The sequence below is a fragment of the Nicotiana tabacum genome, chromosome 2, assembly GCF_000715075.1.
Source record: "Nicotiana tabacum cultivar K326 chromosome 2, ASM71507v2, whole genome shotgun sequence".
NCBI classification, from domain to species: domain Eukaryota; kingdom Viridiplantae; phylum Streptophyta; class Magnoliopsida; order Solanales; family Solanaceae; genus Nicotiana; species Nicotiana tabacum.
Window position 1 is genome coordinate 936944 of NC_134081.1, and position 22325 is coordinate 959268.

Below are 22325 nucleotides of genomic sequence, written 5' to 3' on the forward strand. Positions count from 1 at the left end.
ATTACTGAATACTGACTAAATATTTCTGCTAAAGATGAATTAAATAATTGTATTTATAAAATTTGGAAAGTTGAAATTTTCAAAAAACGTGGTGGTTGGCTAGAATTTTCAATCTTGTTTTTTTTGCAATCTTGAAAATGTTGTTCAACAACCCGAAGTTGACTATAACCTAAAAAGTTAATTAGACAAAAAGAGAAAAATAAGAAAGTGCATGCCTTACGTTTTTGCTACGTTTTTGCTTTTCTTTTTTGAACAACTTTTGAATTTTCATGTTGTACTTTCTCTCCTAATAATAATATCCTTGCCAATTCATGTTGACGGGAAAGCACGTGTCGAGATATTTCAACTATTTTTCTTTTTTAATTTAATTAGTTAATCATATAATATTATTATTCTGTATGGCGAAGTTTCTTCTAAGTCAAAAGTATTTTTTTAAAGTTTTGCCATGCTCTTAGAAGAAAAAAAATATTTTTGAGTAGAAGGAAAAAACAGTTTTTGAGACGCCGAAAACATTTTAAGAAAAATATATTTAGAATTACTTTTTAAAGCTGACCAAATACATTGTTTGAAAAAATATAAACAAAAAATATACATTGTTTCTCATCAAATAAGGTGATTGCAGAAGCTTCGCCAATAAAACTATTTGAATTATGTTTCGAACATGAATTTCACGAATTATTTTAATGAGTAGACCATTATTCACTTGAATTAGTCTTCAAACCAATTTTTAAGACTTCAAATTCTGTAATCTCTATTTTTATTAAAATAATGCACTAAATTGTGAATCACATTAATTCACAAATATTTGCTGTGAAGCAAACATAATTAATGCTAAAAAACAAACAATGATTAGTTGATAACATCAAGAAATGGTACTGACAATGCCTATTGGTCAAACCTTACCAAATAGTCCTTTTAAGAGTTTATAAAATTGTGCTCTAAATTCTTTGAGGAATTTGGGAGAAGAAAAAATGGCAGCAAAAATGAGCACAAAAATTTCTGCAGCATCAGCCAGGTCTCATACTAGAAAGCCTAAGCAAAAGAGTTCAATTCCTCTTCCTTCAGGTGCTAAATCTTTTACTAGCTCCTTTTTTTTTTGTTATCGGAGAATTTGCCGACGGTTTATCGGAAACAACCTTTTCGCCCTCCCAGGGATTTGCGTACATCCTACCCACCCCATACCCCACTTATCGGAATCCATTGGGTTTGTTGTTGTTGCTGTTGTTATTGGAGATATCTTGATTAATCTGCCTTTCATTTTAGTTATTACAATGCCATTTACTTAGAAGTTTGGCCAAGCTTTTTAGAAGCCAAAAAAATACTTTTGAGTATTCGCAGAAGCAGTTTTTTTGGGGCGCAGAAAATGCGTATTTGTTGAATTTTTAATAGTTTTTCACATATATATCTGCATTTCGTGTCAAAAATACTGGGTTCAATTGACGCTTTAAACAAAGGCTCTATCAGCCTCTGCTTGAGACTTTAAGGACTCAGGAAGGTTATAATCTAATAGACAAGATGGTCAGAAAAGATGTATCAATGGTAAATGACTTTTTTTCTTTTTATTGGAATTTGCTGGGTAAATTTAGCATACACTGAAATGTAGAGTTTGAGAAAGTTGGTTGAAATTTGTTTTGAGTTGCTAAAGGTGTGCTTCCAAGCTACCGGAAATCATAAAATTTAATGTGAAATTGTTATTGCACAAGAGGGGTCTATTTAGCTGAATAATGTGCAAGGACGAGATTGTTTTTTTCTTGTTTTTTGATAAAAGTGGTGTCTAGGCAAAGACGGATCCAGTATTTAAACTTTATGAGTTCAACTTTTAAGATTTTTAACATTGAACCCATTATATTTTTAAAGTTATGGGTTCAAATCTATTATTTTTGCAATTTTAATGAATTTTTACACATAAATTTCTACTCAGCGTCGAAAGTTATGGGTTTAATTGAACCCATAACTAACACACTGCATCCGCCTATGTGTCTAGGCCAACTTGCACGCCTCTCAGCCAGGGGCGTAGTTAGATTCAGGCAAGAGGGTTTAATTGAATCCCGTTTTCCGAAAATTATATTGTACAGTAAAAATGGAATTTTCTTAGTTATATATAAACTGTTGAATCCCCTTGAAATAAGGGAAGATTCAATTGTGTTCGCGAAGGAGTTCAAAAATTGCTTTAAGCCATAGGTTCGTTCAAGTCCCATTGGGAAAAAATCACCTAGCTTTTTTTGTCTCTAATGTGATTTTGAACCCCGGAAAGAAGAGATTGCTTTTTGTTTTCTTGGTTTTAAGGTTCTAATGATAGCAAAAAGTGGGAAATTTTCAGGGATGTTTGGGAAAATTCTTGTGGTTCTCTTTGTGGTGTTCTTGGCATATGCTTATAAGGCAATGCAGCCTCCTCCTCCAAAGATTTGTGGCACCCCAGATGGCCCTCCTATCACATCACCTAGAATAAAACTAAGTGACGGGCGGCACTTGGCTTACAAGGAGCATGGTGTACCAAGAGATGAGGCAAAGCATAAGATTGTGTTCATTCATGGGTATGATTCTAATCGACATGACGCTGTCATTGCAACCGGCCTCTCTAAGGTAACTCTCATCTGTTCACCTGCAGTTTGTCGTCATTTCTGTTGCTTATACCCTTCTAAGGCCTTACATTTATGGTATAAAACACATGTTTTTGACAGGAGGTTACTGAAAGCTTGGGAGTATACATTGTTTCCATTGATAGACCTGGTTATGGAGAAAGTGATCCTAATCCGAAGCGAACAGTGAAGAGCTTGGCTTTTGATGTACAAGAACTTGCTGATCAATTAGGACTTGGGTCCAAATTCTATGTCGTTGGGTTTTCCATGGGGGGACAAGCTGTTTGGACATTGCTCAAATATATTCCTCACAGGTACTTATACTATTCCTTATATACTAGCCAGAGAGTCGACCCATATAGGAACGTTTGCATAGAGGCGGAGTCAGGATTTGAACTTTATGAGTTCTAAATTGAATTAGAATAGCGATATAAGGTGTTAGTAACTGGGTTCTGAATTGAATGTTTTTACTTATTTAATAAATGTTTTAATACAAATACAAAGTTTGGATTAAAGCTACTGGATTCGGTCGAACCCGTACATCGGTTTCTAGCTCCGCCCCTGCATAACAATGTTAGGGGAAGAAATGACACAAACCAGATGGTGTTAGATTTGATACTAGCAGCTGTTGTGACCTATTTTTTTTCTTGTTAGTAATCGGTTTCATCCATCTTATAAGCTTTACTCGTTTGAAATGTAACAGATTGGCTGGAGCGGCTCTTCTAGCACCAGTTACCAACTACTGGTGGCCTAATTTCCCCGCGAACTTGTCCAACGAAGCATTCGGCCATCAGCTTCCCCAGGATAGATGGAATCTTCGTGTTGCTCACTACCTTCCGTGGCTTACCTGCTGGTGGAACACTCAGAAATTTTTTCCAGCTTGTAGTGCTGCTTCTTACAACCCTGGTGCTCTTTCTTCCCAAGACTTAGAATTAATGCCCGCGTATCGTGCCAGAAAAGACCTTTATGTAAGTGCTCTTCTCTTGAGATCATCCCTCTTCTCATACTGCACGGAAAGATATAACTTTGGCTTGTTCATCTTGTGATCTTATGACATACGAGTTGTAAAATATTAATGTCATTAGTTGGTTATTTCTGTTTCAAACTCTTTCCCCTATATATTCTAAGATAAACAACTTCGCACGATAAACTTTCCAAATCTAAGGATTAAGGCAAGTTTATCAGCAAAACTTTCCATCAGTTGAAGATTTTTACTTGATAGAATTACTTTCTCCAGTTTTACTGCTGAAATCCAAATTTCTCTTGAGATTTACTGTATATCACTAAAAATCATGTGATAAACGGCTACAATAAACCATTTTTTGACAGGAATAAGTTCAGTTGAAAGAGAATATGTTTTTCTCTATTTATAGTGATATTGGAAGAACTTAAATATTTGGCATACATTCATTTGTTTTTTTGGAGAGATCGGGTTTGTTTATCCTTACAATGCCAAAAGTTTGAGTTAAGTAGAGTAAGATAACCTAACAGTCATAAAGTTTTTTCTTAGCAATAAGGTCTTAGCTAGACGTGCACACACGAGTGGTAGTAGTTTACTCCGGATAAAGGGAGGCGATTTGTTCATCTGAAGAGTGACAACAGGGTATTTTATTGCTGAGGTGCATCTATCTAATTCATTAGAAGAAATAGGGCGGCTTTTGCACGGTACTAACCCTAAACAATCCGATGATCAGCATTGAATTACCAGACATACTGAGGCATTACCTATCAGAAGAAAATAATAGGGCATGAAAAGTGGTGTAGCCATCTGATGATGGATAATTGGTTGAATTTGAGAAGAATGCTTAATCAAAATAAGGGCAAGGAGGAATTAAGGAGGGGCAAACTAGTCAAAGACACTTAAGATAGTTCACCCTGGGGTCCTTGTCACAACCAAACACAAAAAGAGAGAGAGAGAGAGAGAGAGAGAGAGAGAGAGAGAGAGAGAGAGAGAGAGAGAGAAACAGAGTGATAGTTCACCCTGAGTAGATGTAGCACCTATGGAAGTACCGGAGAATCCTACAGTATGATAGCATTGAGCAAGAGAGATAAAACCCTTTGGCTGAGGCCTGGGTTGCCTGTCTTGAGTTGCAATATCTTTGGCTTGGTTTGTGTATTTTACGTTTAGTGGTTGTCTCGCTAGGCTCTAGTCTTGAATGACATTCGTGAGCTGGTGCCGAACTGCCAATATCAACTCTCAATAGAATTTCATGGTGGGAAATGCCTCGTGCAAATGGTGCTCTGGCGCTTGCCTTCCTTTATCCTAACTCCCATTCTGCGTGAGGGTGGCTTCGTATTCGTGATATTTTACAATGTTCTACTACTTGGACAGAGTAAAGGGGAGAATAAACAGTATAAGAGACTAACATACTACAAGTGCACATGTAAAGGTTGTTTTGATGAATATCAAACTCCATTGCACTTTTACGTATGCTCTGATAGGCTCTTGCTCTAATTAATTGAGAGACTTCTAGTTTCTGTTGTGGAGAAGATTCTCCAAGGTGCTAGCCTGAACATAAGTTGCAATTTGGATATCTCTATTTTAATGAGATCACAATATCACTGATCATCCAATTGTGTTGGATAAGATTTGGCTCGGCCATTGAGTTCTTCCCATTGAACAAGTGTTTTAGTCATTCAATTTCATGCTAACTCGGTGTAACACTCACATCCCATATCACATCTCTGAATCCATAGTACATATAATTAGCTATGCTTTACTAAAGTGGTTCAACTGCGAGAGCATTCCAGCGGACACTGTTCCACATCTTTAACACATTAACATACTGTTTCTTTTGTTGTTAGTCAAATGAGGAAGTAGAGCTTTTACCACTTATGTATATGCAACTACAGACCCTCATGGATCCGCGAGAATGCTGCTGCTTGTTAGTGTCTGTTTGTGTATTGCATAGCTTTGATATTCTTATCTTATTGGTACCTGACCATTAGTCTTAACTTCATGACAACCCTCAGGCTCAGGTGAGACAACAGGGACAACACGAGTCACTCCACCGTGACTTAATGATTGGCTTCGGGACATGGGAGTTCGACCCTGTGGATTTGGAAAATCCATTTCCTAACAATGAAGGTTCAGTCCACCTGTGGCAAGGGGACGAGGATAAGCTAGTACCTGTAACTCTACAACGATATATTGCACAACGACAACCATGGATTCAATATCATGAAATTCCAGGTGCTGGTCACATGTTTCCGGTGGTTGATGGCATGGCAGACAAGATCGTCAAGGCTCTTTTAATTGGCGAGAAAAATGTTTCTTAAGAGTTACATACACTAGATCGTTTGACATGTTATATCATGCGTATCATTTTCGCTACCTAGCTTGTACTTTGAGTATATTCCATGCGGCTTGTTATAGTTTTTAATAAGAGAATTGGCATTTAGAGACTTGTGGTCTATTGCGTGAGAACTTGGTGTTTTTCCTCCTTTATAGCCAAACATATGGTATAGAATTTTTGTTGCCTAATTGTTTTTAAGAATTTATAGAACCATTTCAGTTTCATTTAAAGCTTTTATGGAGGACATAAGACTATAAGTCTCAAGATGTTATGTTGAGCCCCTTGTCTTGAGTACTATAATCATAATGATATATATACTGATATTTAAGTGGCAAGGGTAAAGGGATGATCCTATTATTCGTCGAGTTTCAAATGGTATGCCGCTAACCATCGGCAATTTCTCGGTTATCAGAAGAAGAAAAAAAGCTATATATGAGAAACAAAGTTTGCAGAACCTTTCATCTAATAAATCGTGTGCCTCTTCTCACTAACTACAACCTTCAGCTTGAATTCAAACTTGTAGGAAAAGAAGGATTACTAAAAATTTGTCATCATTCTATATTCAAGTACTCTTCTGAATGTAGTTTTTTTTTTTTCTTTTCATTTTACCCTTCTGGCGAAGATGTAAATTTTAGCATAAGCAACTAGACAAACTGATTTTCAAATTCATACCTAAAACTAGATGTGTTGACACTTTTGTTGCGGCCAAACGCACACGCAAGTATACGCGGTCGTCAAGTAATAAAGTAACTAAAAGTCGGACGTCGAACCCACGAGGACTTGTGATTAACTATTAACTAAATTAGACTATCCTAATTATCTAAACAAGAATTAAACCTAAAAATATTTTATTCTAAACTAATTAAATAAAAAAATATAAACAATGAACTTTGAACAGAGAAAGAGCAGATTATTTATGATATCAATGTAATGAAAACGATCCAGGGTTATGGGCTATCTAACAATCCTATTGTATTCTTAAATTGAATTGACCTACTAATTTATCTAGCTTATTGGTTGACAGGGTTAATATTGCTCATAAGAATCTGTCGAGTTCTTGCTCGCCTATTCAAGCTAACCTAACGCCAATATGTCTATGGAGTTAGAATCAACAAGAACGCATTTATAATTCCTGTAAATCAACCAAGCAAGGCAATTAGGTATATGTCTATCCTAACCACGAATCCGTTCCCCGATGCCCGAGTTCAAGAACTTGCTCTACTCAATCCTATATGCAATCTAGAATTCCCACTTTCGAGTTCAATTCTAGATTCATAGATAGTATTCAATTGGTGATCAAGGAATTAAATAATTAAGCGCAAGAATGAATAAATAAACCAATATGATAAATCAAGAAGGCAAAATCAATATCCGAATAACAATAGTCATGAAAGAACCACAACCCTAGAACGTGAAGTTTAGCTCCACATAGACATGGTAGCCAAACAACAAATCATACAAAGAAACATAAAAATTATTAAGTTTAGTGAGAGAAAGATGGAACTTGATGAATTCCGGCCTCCACGGCGGCTCTGTGCTTGTGTTTTTTTCTCAAAAACATCCTCCTCCTTTTAAAATAGGTTTAGGTTGGCTTTTATATGAGTTGTGGGCATCTTGGGGTCGAAATAACCGAGTCCCGGTCGAAATAGGACATGTTCATATTTTTGAGCGTCCAGGGCAGCGTGGGGCGCTGGCCCTGGCGCTCAAATATTTTAGCTGCTGTAAATTGCGCCGCAGCCAGCGCCCCACGCTGGCTGTGGCCCTCAAATCTCACTTTTTGCGATTTTATTCCGATTTCGCTCCAATTCGCGCCCTTTCGTCCCAAATTGCATCCGAATAATCCCTACACATAGAAGTACCAAAATGTAGCAAAAAAAATCATATTAAACATCTCAAATCGTCGAGACATGAGCAAAATGTGAGGCGATATATATAAAAATATGCATACATTAAGCCGATTATCAACACCCCACACTTAGACTCTTGCTCGTCCTCGAGCAATGGAACTATATTAACACCCCCAAAACGTACTTAGCACTATAAAAGAGGACTTCACAATTAATTCAATCAAACACCCTACCTTTTGACTATGATCGATGTCGGCAATTAAGCATGAACACACAAATTTCACATTCTTCCCGTTTTTAAATAGCCCAAGTATACTCAATGTTTTTCAACCAACTCAATCAACTCCAGCTACCTCTCCACAACCACCTTACCTCAAGAGACGACTCGTTACCACTGAGCATCCTCAACACACGCACTCACCCAACACAAGAAAGTGTACAATTTTACCAATCCGTCATGAGATCAAGTGCCCTCACCACAAGCAAAAGAGTGACTATCAAAGTAGTCCACAAATTTAAATATGTCATTGAACATAAATTAAGGACATCATACAATTGAACAACATTCACTCACTCTCACAAAGAATTCATGTGCATCCCGTGATCGTACTATAAGCTTGCCTGTAGTGTACATCTCTACTAATCTAAGCTAGCTAAATCTAGGATCAATTAGGACTTTAAAGTTGTAATGTAGGCTAAGGGACGGGTAGAATACATTTAAGAATAGTAGCTAACCCTCCTAAGCACTTTAATACACTACACTCACAATTCAAGCGCAATTGCTTCGCAACCCATTCACTTGTCATACACCATAACTAACATAACCCTCTTTTCCATCAAGCACCTCTATGGTTTCACTAGCACGAGTGAGAAGAATTAGGAGGTGTGTCTTTCTACATTATTTAAACTTTTGTTTGCTCTTTCTTGTGAAAATATTTCCTCCTTTTTTTTTTCACACACTCCATACATTGAAGTTCATAAGCTAGTGACCTTTATTCACAATTTTAGTGCACCTTAAGGGCCCTTCCATGGTTCCACTCGAAAGTCACTTTCTAATCTCTCACCTTACTTCTTTTAGCGACTAAGTGCCTTAGGAGGTAAAGGTTCAACAATCTCAAATTAAGAACAACTAGGAGTACGGCTTGTAATGTGGTTGCCAAGGTAACGGTCTATAGGCTCAAAGGGGCTAGCAATGGGAAAATTTTATTTGTCAGTGACAAGCACCTTTATGGTCAAGCAAGAAACGCCTATGTCATCTCCTAAACTAGCACAACTTAATAATTTCGCGTTGATTAGCACACGGGGCAAGTTCTAGACTACACATAATAGCACAGAATATCAACAATCCTTACACACACATGACACTTGACTCACTCAAGATGGTTCTGTGTGACTCTCAGTTCAAGCAAGCATATCAAATTGAGAATTTTTAAGCAACAATGCACTAGTGGCATACAAGTCAATCAACTGAGAAAAAGGCATCAAAGAGTAGGCTACTTAATCTACTTGGGCATTACAATTCAAATCATATATGCAGGAAGACAGAGCGCATGCTCTAACTTAACTTGCCAACACCAAACATGTCAACAGGTACCTCAGAGCAATCTCAGTTTTCTCCCTTATCCTACTCCTAAAAAAATAAAACAAAACACCCGGTTCGAGCTACACCCTTGGAAAAGAACCGGCGTCCAAAGAAAAACCAAGGGATACTACCTAACTATCAAAAATAAAATAAAAGAAAATCTTTTTGGTATTTTTAATCGGACTTTAATCCCTCAAGAAAATTGTCCAACAAATCCATCGTCGGAAAAAGTCCAAATTTTTTTTTTAATTTTTTCTCAATTTTTTCTGTTTTTTTTAATTACTACTACTACTATACTACACCATTAATTCTACTAACTATGCTATTAAAAATAAGAAGCTAGCTAACAATAAAAAGATAAGAAACTAACAATATACTAATATAATACTATAGAAAGAATAGAGAATCTTTTACCCCACACTTAAAAGAGTGCCATGTCCTCAATGCACAAATAAAGTAAAAATAACAAGGGTGGACAAGAAACTCCCTGAAAGACCAAAGGCCGAAGCAATAGCAGCTCACGGGGTACTCAGACTTCCCCCATGCATGGTCCTTTGTGTGGGTACCTCACACTAGTTCCAACCATCTGGCTCGCTTTTGCACGCTTCCAGTGACTTTTTTTCCTATGCTCATAATCCTACAAAATAAAACAACACTACAAAAATAATAAAATAAACAAAAATAAATAAAGCAGTAAAGCTGGATTGCCTCCCAACAAGTGCCTAATTTAATGTAGCGGCACGACGTGAATCGCTTTTTGCCTCCACCTCGAACTTATGAATTGAGCCCCTAACATGGCATCCAGTCTGCGGCTATGCTCCAGTGGTGGGGCTACAACGATAACCAGGCCAAGTAATAAATTTTTCACTCTACACTTCTCGGCCTTTAGATGAGGAATGTAATTTTTGCTTTTTGGCACAACAAAATCAAGAATATAGGCACTCTCATCCTCACCCTTTGACCCCCTCATTGGCTCAGATGGCTCGATTACTATCTTACTATCTAAACACAATGTGGAAAAAATATTGGAATGAGGTCTAATGCGCCTTAACTCATGAATTGTACTACTATTTACATCCCCATATATACACACACTCAAGTCTCCCAAAGTAATGTTATCTATTCCCTCATATGACTCTAGAGCATTCTTCTCAACATTGGCATCCTCAAGAAAAACATGGTCTAATGATTGGTATTCTCGTTTTAGCTCCTCAATTTGGTCTAGAAGATTTTTTTTAGCTTCACACAACTCATCATTAAATTGTTGGCCATTACACGCATCAACTTTTTTATTCAAATTTGCATCCAAGTTATGCACAGCCAAGCCAAAATTATCAATTTTATGTGCAAGATCATCTCTCTCCTTAGACCAATCATTCACAAACGTTGTCAGAAGACAACGTCTTTTCGCATATTCCCTTAATCGAGAATATTCGTCCTAATACCAACCCTTACTCCCATATTCAAATTCAGATTTCCAAGAGTTCAGGTCATGACAAGCCCAAAATAACGGTCCATATAAGTCTTCCGTCAACCAAGATTATTCATCAATAACCTTACCTCCATATATTTCATCCCCACATGTCATGGTGAAAGAACTAGAAACACACTAAGAGAAAAATCAAATAGTTATAAAAATAAAATATTTACAAAAAGAGAAGGAAAAAAAACTTGTAATGATAAAAGTAAAAGCCTAATGTAGAAAAATAGTTAATTTCTAAGTCCCCGACAACGGCGCCAAAAACTTATTGCAGCCAAACGCACACGCAAGTATACGCGGTCGTCAAGTAATAAAGTGACTAAAAGTCGGATGTCGAACCCACGAGGACTTGTGATTAACTATTAACTAAATTAGACTATCCTAATTATCTAAACAAGAATTAAACCTAAAAATATTTTATTCTAAACTAATTAAATAAAAAAATATAAACAATGAACTTTGAACAGAGAAAGAGCAGATTATTTATGATATCAATGTAATGAAAACGATTCAGGGTTATGGGCTTCTAACAATCCTATTGTATTCTTAAATTGAATTGACCGACTAATTTATCTAGCTTATTGGTTGACAGGGTTAATATTGCTCATAAGAATCTGTCGAGTTCTTGCTCGCCTATTCAAGCTAACCTAACGCCTATATGTCTGTGGAGTTAGAATCAACAAGAACGCATTTATAATTCCTGTAAATTAACCAAGCGAGGCAATTAGGTATATGTCTATCCTAACCACGAATTCGTTCCCCGATGTCCGAGTTCAAGAACTTGCTCTACTCAATCCTATATGCAATCTAGAATTCCCACTTTCGAGTTCAATTCTAGATTCATAGATAGTATTCAATTGGTGATCAAGAAATTAAATAATTAAGCGCAAGAATGAATAAATAAACCAATATGATAAATCAAGAAGGCAAAATCAATATCCGAATAACAATAGTCATGAAAGAACCACAACCCTAGAACGTGAAGTTTAGCTCCACATAGACATGGTAGCCAAACAACAAATCATACAAAGAAACATAAAAATTATTAAGTTTGGTGAAAGAAAGATGGAACTTGATAAATTTCGGCCTCCACGGCGGCTCTGTGCTTGTGTTTTCTTTCTCAAAAACGTCCTCCTCCTTTTAAAATAGGTTTAGGTTGGCTTTTTATATGAGTTGTGGGCATCTTGGGGTGGAAATAACCGAGTCCCGGTCGAAATAGGACATGTTCATGTTTTTGAGCGTCCAGGGCAGCGTGGGGCGCTGGCCCTGGCGCTCAAATATTTTAGCTGCTGTAAATTGCGCCACAGCCAGCGCCCCACGCTGGCTGTGGCCCTCAAATCTCACTTTTTGCGATTTTGTCCCGATTTCGCTCTAATTCGCGCCCTTTCATCCCAAATTGCATCCGAATGATCCCTACACATAGAAATACCAAAATGTAGCACAAATAATCATATTAAACATCTCAAATCGTCGAGACATGAGCAAAATGTGAGGCGATATATATCAAAATATGCATACATTAAGCCGATTATCAACTTTCAATTTGAATTATATATATTTTGGGAACAGAGAAGGTATAATAATAATAATACATCCACCTTAATTTATGTGTTTTACTTTTCTTTTTAGCCTTTATTTTTAAAAAAAATAATGCCTCTTTCTATACTCAGTAAGTTTATAATTCCAACATTCTCATTCGAAGATTCAAAATTCTTCTTTACATTATTAAACCTCATAGTCAGTCTAACTAAGACATATAAAATAAAATAGAGAGAGTAATAATAAAAAGCTTTTATACATATTAAAAAATTAATTAGGAACCCAAAAAAAGAGAGGATCAAATCTTATAATCTAGTGCTATCTGATTATGGTAAGAATTTTCCACATAGTAGGTGTAAATACTATTTTCACTAACCTCCGGTGTAATAAGAATTTCTTTTTACCAAAAAAAAAAAAAAAAACAGAAAAGGGAAAGAGTTAAAAAAAGGAAATAAAAGATGCTTGGGTCAAAGGTTGTCCTTACCATCGATATGTTCAAAAGTGCAACTATTATTAGATCAGAGAGCTCAGACTCAGATCGCTCTGTCTTCTTTTGTGTCTGAATTGAGTTTAAATCTGTGAATAAATCTACACTTTACAACAATACAGAGCTAGTAAATTCAAAATCAAGAATTTACAAGTGATTAAAAAAGAAAAAAAAAGAAAAAATGGCAGCTGGGGTTACAAGGAAAATTTCAGCAGCTTCAGCCAGAGCTCACACTCGTAAAGCTAAACAAAAAACGTCTTTCCCTCTTTCTTCAGGTGGGTTTTCGTTTTTCTTTTTCCTCTCTTTTCTTTTTTTTTTTTGGTAATATGAATTTTCAAATGTATCATATGTAGAATATATAGTGATAAAAAACTGAATCTTGATTATGTAAAGTTCATAACTTTGTTATATTTGGTGGAGAAACTTTTGATTTTGGGTTTCTTTCTTTTGTTTTTTTTTCTTTCTTTTTTTTGGTATGAATTTTCAATTTTATCATATGTTAGAATATATAGTGATGAATAACTGAATCTTTATTATGTAAACTTGATAACTTTGTTACATTTGGTGGAAAGTTTTGATTTTGATCTTCTCTCACATCTGAATGAGTTTATTGGGGCATGCACGCCTATGCGCTAAGGATGTAAAAAATATTTACACAATCAAGTCATTTATCAAGTAATCACGTGTTATCTTGATGTTGGTATCTTGGTAAAAATAGTAACAGCGTGCTATGATAGGTTAAATTACTGATAGTGTAGAAAGATCTTTACACCGTAATAAACGATATAGTGATGAATTGAATCTTAATTATGTAAAGTTGATAACTTTATTACATTTAGTGTGAAAGTTATGATTTTGATTTGCTTTCACATGCACACCTATTACTATAGATAATGGGTCCTTTCGGTGAGTCTTGGTTGAGTTTACATTCTATGCACCGATATTATAAAAACTATTTACACAATCAGGTCGAAATTTCTTGATATGTATTAACGTTATCTTGGTAAAAATGGTAATTAACCTGCTATCACAATGTTAAAATTTACTGATGGTTTAAAAAGATCTTTACATTGTCAGTGTATATAACCTAAATCAATATTTGGAATTGGATATATCTTACTTATTAGTTATACAAGTTCGGTTTAAATTGGTTTTTAGTTAGAATTGCAAGATTTTTATTTAACTTGCCTTAAGTTGCTTGAGTTTACAAATGCTTCTATACAAAATTTCCTTTTTTTGTTCGACTTGTATTAAATGAGATGCTCTTTATCAATCTTGGAATTGGTTATATCATTTTGTTTATACAAGTTTAAACTGTAAATAGAACCAATTTGTCTTCTCTTAGAAGCGGAAATTTCGGTTTAACTTGATTTAGGTTGCTTGAGTGTGCAAATGTTTCTCTACACAATCTCCATTCTTTTGTTATTATTATTAGATCCTGGAATGAGATTGCTCTGTTATTTTGTGCTTCAAAGTTATTTGATTTTTGGGATTATCTTGCAACTCAAATGAGAACATTTCAGGGATGTTTGGGAAAATTCTTCTGGTTGTTTTGACGGGGCTCTTGGCATGGGCTTATCAGGCAACACGGCCGCCTCCCCCGAAGACCTGTGGGTCCCCCGATGGTCCTTCTGTCACTGCACCTAGGATCAAACTTAGTGACGGAAGACACTTGGCTTACAAGGAGATTGGTGTACCTAAAGAGAACGCGAAGTATAAGATTGTGTATATCCATGGGTACGATTGTTGCCGACATGATGTCCCAATTACCGGCACCCTCTCTCAAGTAAATGTCACTTGATCCTTTTGCTCGTATTCTTTTACGGACCAACTCTGTTTTTTGAAAAAAGAAATCTTCTTTTGCAGGATGTTATTGAAAGTTTAGGAGTGTACATTGTTTCCTTTGACAGACCTGGTTATGGAGAAAGTGATCCTAATCCAAAACGCACAGTCAAGAGCTTGGCGTTTGATGTACAGGAGCTTGCCGATCAATTAGGTCTAGGATCCAAATTCTATGTTATGGGATATTCAATGGGGGGACAGGCTGTTTGGACCTGTCTCAGATACATACCTTATAGGTAATCTCATTTTCATTTTATGTACGTTAGAAGAGCGTTAGACGTCATATGGAATTTGTGTAGATTCATTAGTTGTTGTAGAAGAGAAGCTTGAAATTTTTTCTGGGATCTCAACTCCTTTTGTCAGGAACAGAAATTTAAGATTTTTCTTATATGATTTTTTTTTGTTTTATTAAGTAATTTAAAATAAATATCAAGATTCAAGAATCAGGTTCCGTTTCTTGTAATAGATTGGCAGGCGCGGCTCTTATTGCACCAGTCGTCAACTACTGGTGGCCTAGGTTCCCCGCCAATTTGTCGCAAGAAGCATTCAACCTTCGGCTTCCTCAAGACCAATGGACACTTCGCGTTGCTCATTACTTACCGTGGCTTACCTATTGGTGGAACAGTCAGAAGTTCTTTCCTGCATGCAGTGCTGCAGGTCGCAACCCTGCAGTTTTCTCTTCGCAGGACCTAGAGCTAATTTCCAAGCATCGTTCGAGCCAAGAGTCCCAGGACTATCGTGTAAGAGCTCTTTCCTTTAGCATCCATTTTTTATGACGATGCAAGTATAGATGTCATCAATTGCACTTGTACTATCAGTTTGCCAATCATATAAGCTCTCAAAAAGACTAAATGAATAATGGTTGGCATTCTGGTAAATTGGTTTACAAAGTGGGTTAATGCTTCAGAGGGATGGGGGTGAGCGACGAAGAGAGATTGGCGAACAAAAGAACAAGAGATGAGGAAAAGGGAACCTATTTGAGTCCAACTGCAGTTTCAAAAGTCTGAACATTTAGAGCCCGTTTGGACATAAGAAAAATTTCACTTTTTTCCGAAATCAGTGTTTGGTCATAAATTTTCAAATTTTCACTTGAAGATGGATTTTGGAATTTTTCGAAAATTTGAAAAACTCCAAAAAGCTGTTTTTCAAATTTTCACTCAGATCACTCACAAAACTATAAAAACAACCCAAAATTACATTCATGTTCAAACACAACTCTAGTTTTCAAATACCATTTTCACTTGAATTTTTTTTTCACTTTTTTCCGGAATTTTACAATTCTTATGCCCAAACGCCCACTTAATGTTTGACATTCTTGTAAGTTAGTTTATAAAGTTAGTCTATTCTTTGGACTATGGCATGCATACCTAATGAGTTACTTGGAATTTCTAGTTTTATATTTTGGGCCTAGAACAAGAACCTCCTTTTTGTGATTATTGCAATCGCAGTTTACATGAATAAATGTGGAAAATTCCTATTCACCAAAATGTAGCAAGTTCGTGCTTATAGAAGTTGAATCAATACAGTAAAAATGTACACTCCTTAATGGATTGGAGAATACTTTTTATCTCGGTGGATAAGTCCTTCGAGTTAAGAGATATTAGCGAGGATTATGATAGATGGTTTATTTTCTATGAGCGCAATAGAAGATTTACAAGCAGCATCAAAATCGATGAAAGTAACTTGCGATGGGTTTGCGAAGCTTTGAAAGAAGCAACGCTTAGCACTGGAAATAGATGCAGAAGATGGTGCAGAAGGATACAAGCCTATACATTCAGAGTAATTCAAAATTTCAACATCTACGGGAGGTTCTTGCGAATCGAAACCATTCTAGGGGGAAGGAAATCTGCAATAATAATCCCTGAAAATGACTACAACAAGGGATGGGGGGACATTGCAGATAAAATTTTAAGATCTCTGGGCAAGGCTTCAAACCCAAGGTTCCAGCTTGCGACAGATCAGTCCAGGACATACATGGAAGCTGCGAAGATCACGCAATGGCCAACCACCCAGGAAACAAAAGGTCTAGCAGATGGGGCGACTGAGAATGAACACTTTCTCTCGAAATGTCTTGTCGGATGTTTCAATGATGCCCTCAGTAAGAGCCCAAACCCAGTAGTGATCCAAGAATGGTTTGTGAAGAGATGGAAGGTTACTGCTGGTCTTAAAATCACCTCCATGAATCACAATCAGTTCCTGTTCGACTTTCCCTCAAGACAAGAAGCTGTCAGAATCAAGGCAGGAGAATGGTTCTGGAATGGCAGAAGATTATCCTTGGACTGATGGTCCCCGATGACCGGCGTGCAGCCGCAAAATATAGTTTCAGAACTTAGATGGGTCAAAGCCTTTGGTATCCCTCTTCATGCATGGTCGGAAAGCACTTTTAAGACCATCGGAGAAAAATGTGGTGGATTTGTGGGAATCGACGAGGATACAAAGCACAAAGTTCATCTTTTTTGGGCCCGTATTTGCATGAGGAATCAGGATAAACTTCCGGCGAAGGTAGATCTGTCTTTGGGAGATTGGAACTTTGAAGTTTCAATTCTTGATGATATTCACGTCAAGCCTAGTCCAACCAGAAAAGGTGACTCCGACGAGTTGATGGGAAAAGGGTATGACGAAGCAGGTACATCTAGACACGTTCCTGCCAACCCTAGTACGCACGTGGGCATGCAGCAAAACAACTTTAATTCAAAAATTAAATCACCTGTTAAACCGTTGGTTATTACACACAAGGCAAATCTTAAATCTGGCCCACAAATTTTGGGCCAAAACTTGGGCTAGAATATGGACAGGAGTTATTATAAGACAGGCCCAAAGAGGAAAACCCTAGTGAAGGAGGCCAACCTTTTAAAGGAGAAGCAGATCTGGCGGGTAGTTGGGCCGAAAACCAGCCCAATCACTAATAATTTTGATAAATTATCAGTTGAGCCATGCACTAACTCCATCGATATTTTACATATTCCAGAACCTAATCACCTCCCAGTTGCTTTCCCAGAACAAAGCACAGGGACCTGCTCTACAGAAGCTGATGACGAAGAAGATCCAACAAAATTTTCTCCTCAATTGCGTCGTCAGCCATCGCCACACAGGGAGCTGGCTTTGATGAGTAACTCAGATTCAAATTTTTCCTCTCAATCAATTTCTGCAGTTCTTCCATTAACATGGTACGAAGGAGAAACGAGTATGCAGAGGATAGACAGTTGTTGAAACTTCGAAATGGACTAAGATTACAATGGGTAAGGCATGCAAAGCATTTGGGATCAATGCACAGGGATTCGAGCATGATTTGTTGGGTCTAGTTCTAAGGATGGAACAGAGAAGACAATCTCAGCTACAACAACAAAAGTCATCATCCAAGTTGGGGAAGGAGGGCAAATGCAAAGGGGAAGGGGAAAGAAAGAGACTAATATGTGGGGTGAATTACGATAGAAAGAAACAACAGTTAAAAGGGGTTAAGGGCAGGCATTATCGCTTTGTTTCTGGATGAAATTAAAAATTCTAAGCTGGAATGTGCAGGGGGCGAATGACAGTAGGAAAAGGAGTACTATCAAGTCTCTGGTTAGTAAATGGAAGGTTGATGTCATGTGTTTACAAGAAACCAAAATTGAAGACTGGCCAACAGGTGAAGTTTACAAATTATGGGGAAATAGATGGGCCGAGTGGGCTGAGTTGAAAGCTAGCGGTAACAGGGGCGGGATTATAGTGGTATGGGATAGAAGACAATGGAATAACATTGAGAATATGCAAGGTTCCTTCTCCATCTCTTGCATTTTAGAGAGTACTCAGGAGGAGTTCAGATGGTGCTTTACAGGTATATATGGGCCTCATACCAACCTAGAACGGGAGGTCATGTGGCATGAAATTGCAGGTGTAAGGGTTCTATGGGAGGGTCACTGGGTGCTTGGGGGGATTTCAACGTTTGCAGATTTGAAAGAGAAAGACTCAATTGCACAAGGAGATCCAAGGCTATGAGAGTATTCTCTGAAACCATACAAGACCTGTGTTTAATAGATTTGCCACTTCAAGGAGCCTGTTACACTTGGACCTGTTACACTTGGACCAGAGGAGAGAACTGCATTCAAGCTTCAAGAATTGATAGGTTCCTCATCTCCCCTGAATGGAATGAATCCTTCAAAGTAGTGAAGCAACAAATACTTCCCAGAGTGATCTCTGATCACAAACCAATCATGCTGGAAAGTGGTGATTGGGATGTTAGCCCTTCATATTTCAAATTTGAAAATATGTGGCTGCAATCAGAAGGGTTTGTGGAGAAATTGAAAGGGTGGTGGCAGAGCTATTCTTTCACTGGTAGTGCAGATTTCATACTCATGCAGAAGCTGAAAACCTTAAAGAAAGATATTACTACCTGGAACAAGGAAGAGTTTGGGAAATTGGAAACCAAAAGAACTAGAGCTTAGACTGAGCTCCTAGCACTTGAACAGGAACAAGAGAGGAGGAATCTCACACAACAACAGATCACTCACATGATGACTTTGAAAACAGAATTGCAGCAGCTAGCAAGTGCAGAAGAGGTCTCTTGGAGGCAAAAATCAAGGTGTCTTTGGCTTAAAGATGGGGATAGGAATACCAAGTACTTCCAAAAGATTGGAAATTCCAATAGGAGGTACAACAGTATTGATAGACTTCAGGTGGGAGAAGAAATTATTGAGGACAAAGATCATATTAAAAAGGAGATACTGGATTTCTATGAGGGGCTTTACACTGAGCATAAGGACTGGAGACCTACTGTCACCTTTGAAGGCATGGCCAGTATCACAGAAGAAGAAAGTCTCAACCTAGAGGCAATCTTTGAGGAGGAAGAAGTTCTAGCAGCTATACAGTCATGTTGTCCCGACAAGGCACCTGGCCCTGATGGATACACAATGGCATTTTATCACAAATCATGGGATTTTATTAAGGCAGACATCATGGGAGCACTAAACCATTATCATGATCATTGTTGGATGGTGAGGTCATGCAATGCTTCCTTTATCGCTCTGATCCCTAAGAAAAAAGGAACCATGGAACTCGAAGACTACAGACCAATTAGCCTCATTGGAAGTATCTATAAAATCGCGGCAAAAATTCTAGCAGAAAGGCTCAAGTCATTGATGGAGAAGCTAGTCTCAAATCAGCAAAATGCATTCATAAAGAATAGGCAAATCACTGATGTCTCTTTGATTGCTAATGAAGTCCTGGACTGGCAACTAAAGAGGGGAGGACCAGGCATTCTATGTAAGTTGGACATAGAGAATGCCTTTGATCAATTAAATTGGGTGTATCTTATCTCAATACTCAGACAGATAGGGTTTGGCAACAGGTGGATCAAGTGGATCAAATTTAATATCTCCACGGTCAAGTATTCGATCATAGTCAACAGAAGCCCAGTTGGTTTCTTCTCACCACAAAGAGGTTTGAGAGGCAGGGAGATCCCCTCTCTCCCTTCCTATTCATATTTTTCCTTGTTTGGTTGGTGAATGAAAAACTTTTTCCGGAATTTTTTTCTAGTGTTTCTTTAGAGAGTAAAAAATATTTTTTAGAAATTTTTTTATGCTACTTTTCTTACCTCTCCCCCTTCTCCCAAATCCCCATGTTTCCCGTGCTCCCCTTCCCCCCTCCCCCAACCCCAATCCGAATTACCCAACGTTTTCAAGACTCTGTTTTTTTCAAGAATTTAATTATTCTTTTAAAACTTTACACAAACCAAAATGACTAATGTGTTGCTTTACCTTTTCTCGCAAAAACAATGTTGAAATTTGTGTTACACAAGTAAAAAGAAAACACTTTTTTTTTTGGTTGAAAAAGAAAGTGCTCTTTCTACAACATGAAAAAGTACTCATTTTGTTAAAATGAAAGAAAATACTTTTTCTATATCATGAAAAGAAAATACATTTTTCTACATCATTTTATAGAAATGAAAGAAAATACTTTTTCTACATCATAAAAAGAAGAATTAACCCAAATAGCTGCCTACCTAATTGCTTAGACTAAAAATAGTCGGTGGAGGTATAATATATGTATAATTTATGTATTATTTGTGTATAATTATGTATAATAAATGTATAATCTATGTATATGGCTAGAAAATGTAAACAGTGAAGAAAAGTTTGAAGAAAAGGGTGTGGAAAGTTGAAAAAAAGTTTTGGAAATTATTTTTCCTTCTCTTGACAGGAAAAATATTTTCCTCCAATTGGAGGAAAATGAGTTCACGAGAAAAATATTTTCCAAAACATTTAAGCCAACCAAATATGAGAAAATCGAAAAATATTTTTTTTCATATCAAACATGTAGAGTAAAAGTGTGCCACTTTATTAAAGAATATGGACTATTAGTGCTCCATGCGACAGAAATAGGACTAATTTGAGTTAAAGTCCAAAGATACTGGACTATTTTGGGTCTTTTCTCCGTATGGAGAAGTGGGTGAAATCCTATCAAAAATAAACTCTAGGTGATTTTTTCTCATCTGAGTGGATAGAGTTACCTGGGGCATGTGTCGATTGGAGGTAGCAGGTATCCAATGAATTAGTCAAGGTGCACACGAGTTTGCCTGAAAACCATCGCGATAGAAAAACATGTTTGTTGTGTAGGATTATGTGGTGTATAGGATAATGGGCCTTAGGGTGACTCTCTGCAGAAGGGAAATCATGCAAAAGGCACACTATGCAACAGAGAACACCATTTTGGCTGGTAACATTGTTGGGATGCCATTTCATTAGCTTGTGCTTGGTACTAATGGTGAAGGATTATTACACGATTGTACCACAATGTTTGAGCATTAGCCATTTTCAAATCATAGTCCATTCTAGTTGTGGCCTATTGTTGTATGAACTTTCCAGATTATGAAAATTAAGGTCCAAGCGGTAAGTTGCTTATTTCTGCTCATTTTCTCATGTTTGGTTCTCGTTTTCTATACTATGCTGTCAAGTGCAGAAACTGATTGAGATTACGCTAAATGGCCAAACATGTGTACATTTTTGTAATTTGCTTTGTTCTGGTCTCTCTTTGTGGTTTTGTAGAGTCTTCATTCTCTTTGCGGTTATCAAACTACTCTCTTAAATTCCACTGTTTCTGTTACTCATTGTCCGGTGACACTTCAGTCCCAGATAAGACAACAAGGAGAATACGAGTCCCTCCACCGAGACTTGATGATTAGCTTCGGAGCATGGGAATTTGACCCGATGGATATTGAGAACCCATTTCCTAACAATGAAGGTTCTGTTCACTTGTGGCAAGGCGACGAGGATAAGCTCTCACCTGTCATACTACAAAGGTATATCGCACAGCAGTTGCCGTGGATCAAATATCATGAAATTCCAGGTTCTGGTCACTTAGTCCCAATGCTTGACGGAATGGGAGTCAAAATCATCAAGGCGCTTTTAACTGGGTAGACTGATCATTCTTATTGTTGCGCGAGGTTTCATCCTGCCCGTCATGATGTGTCTTATTTGCCTATATATCTTGTGTTTTATCCTTCATTTCAGTCTCATATATTGATGTCAAAGTTTTGACTTAGAGAATATATTTTGTATTACCATTGTTTGCTCCTTTGTAATCAGTGATAGTGATATTAAACATATTTTGCCTTTGATATGTTTCCCTACTCTTGATGGGATGTGGGGAAAAACATGGTGTCACAATATACTGCATTTCATAACAAGTATTATAAATAA

The 22325-nt window shown here is 37.1% G+C and overlaps 1 protein-coding gene across 1 annotated transcript; it reads left to right on the forward strand.

Annotated features, from left to right (window-relative positions):
- The first annotated feature begins 895 nt into the window (after positions 1-895).
- On the forward strand, positions 896-22243 carry LOC107824661 (uncharacterized). The gene is made up of 9 exons (XM_075229793.1): positions 896-1065; positions 2321-2583; positions 2682-2893; positions 3283-3547; positions 5553-5765; positions 14435-14596; positions 14677-14888; positions 15119-15392; positions 21672-22243. The coding sequence occupies exons 1-9, from the start codon at positions 972-974 to the stop codon at positions 22041-22043; spliced, it is 2067 nt and encodes a 688-aa protein (XP_075085894.1). The 5' UTR covers positions 896-971; the 3' UTR covers positions 22044-22243.
- The last annotated feature ends 82 nt before the right edge of the window (positions 22244-22325 follow it).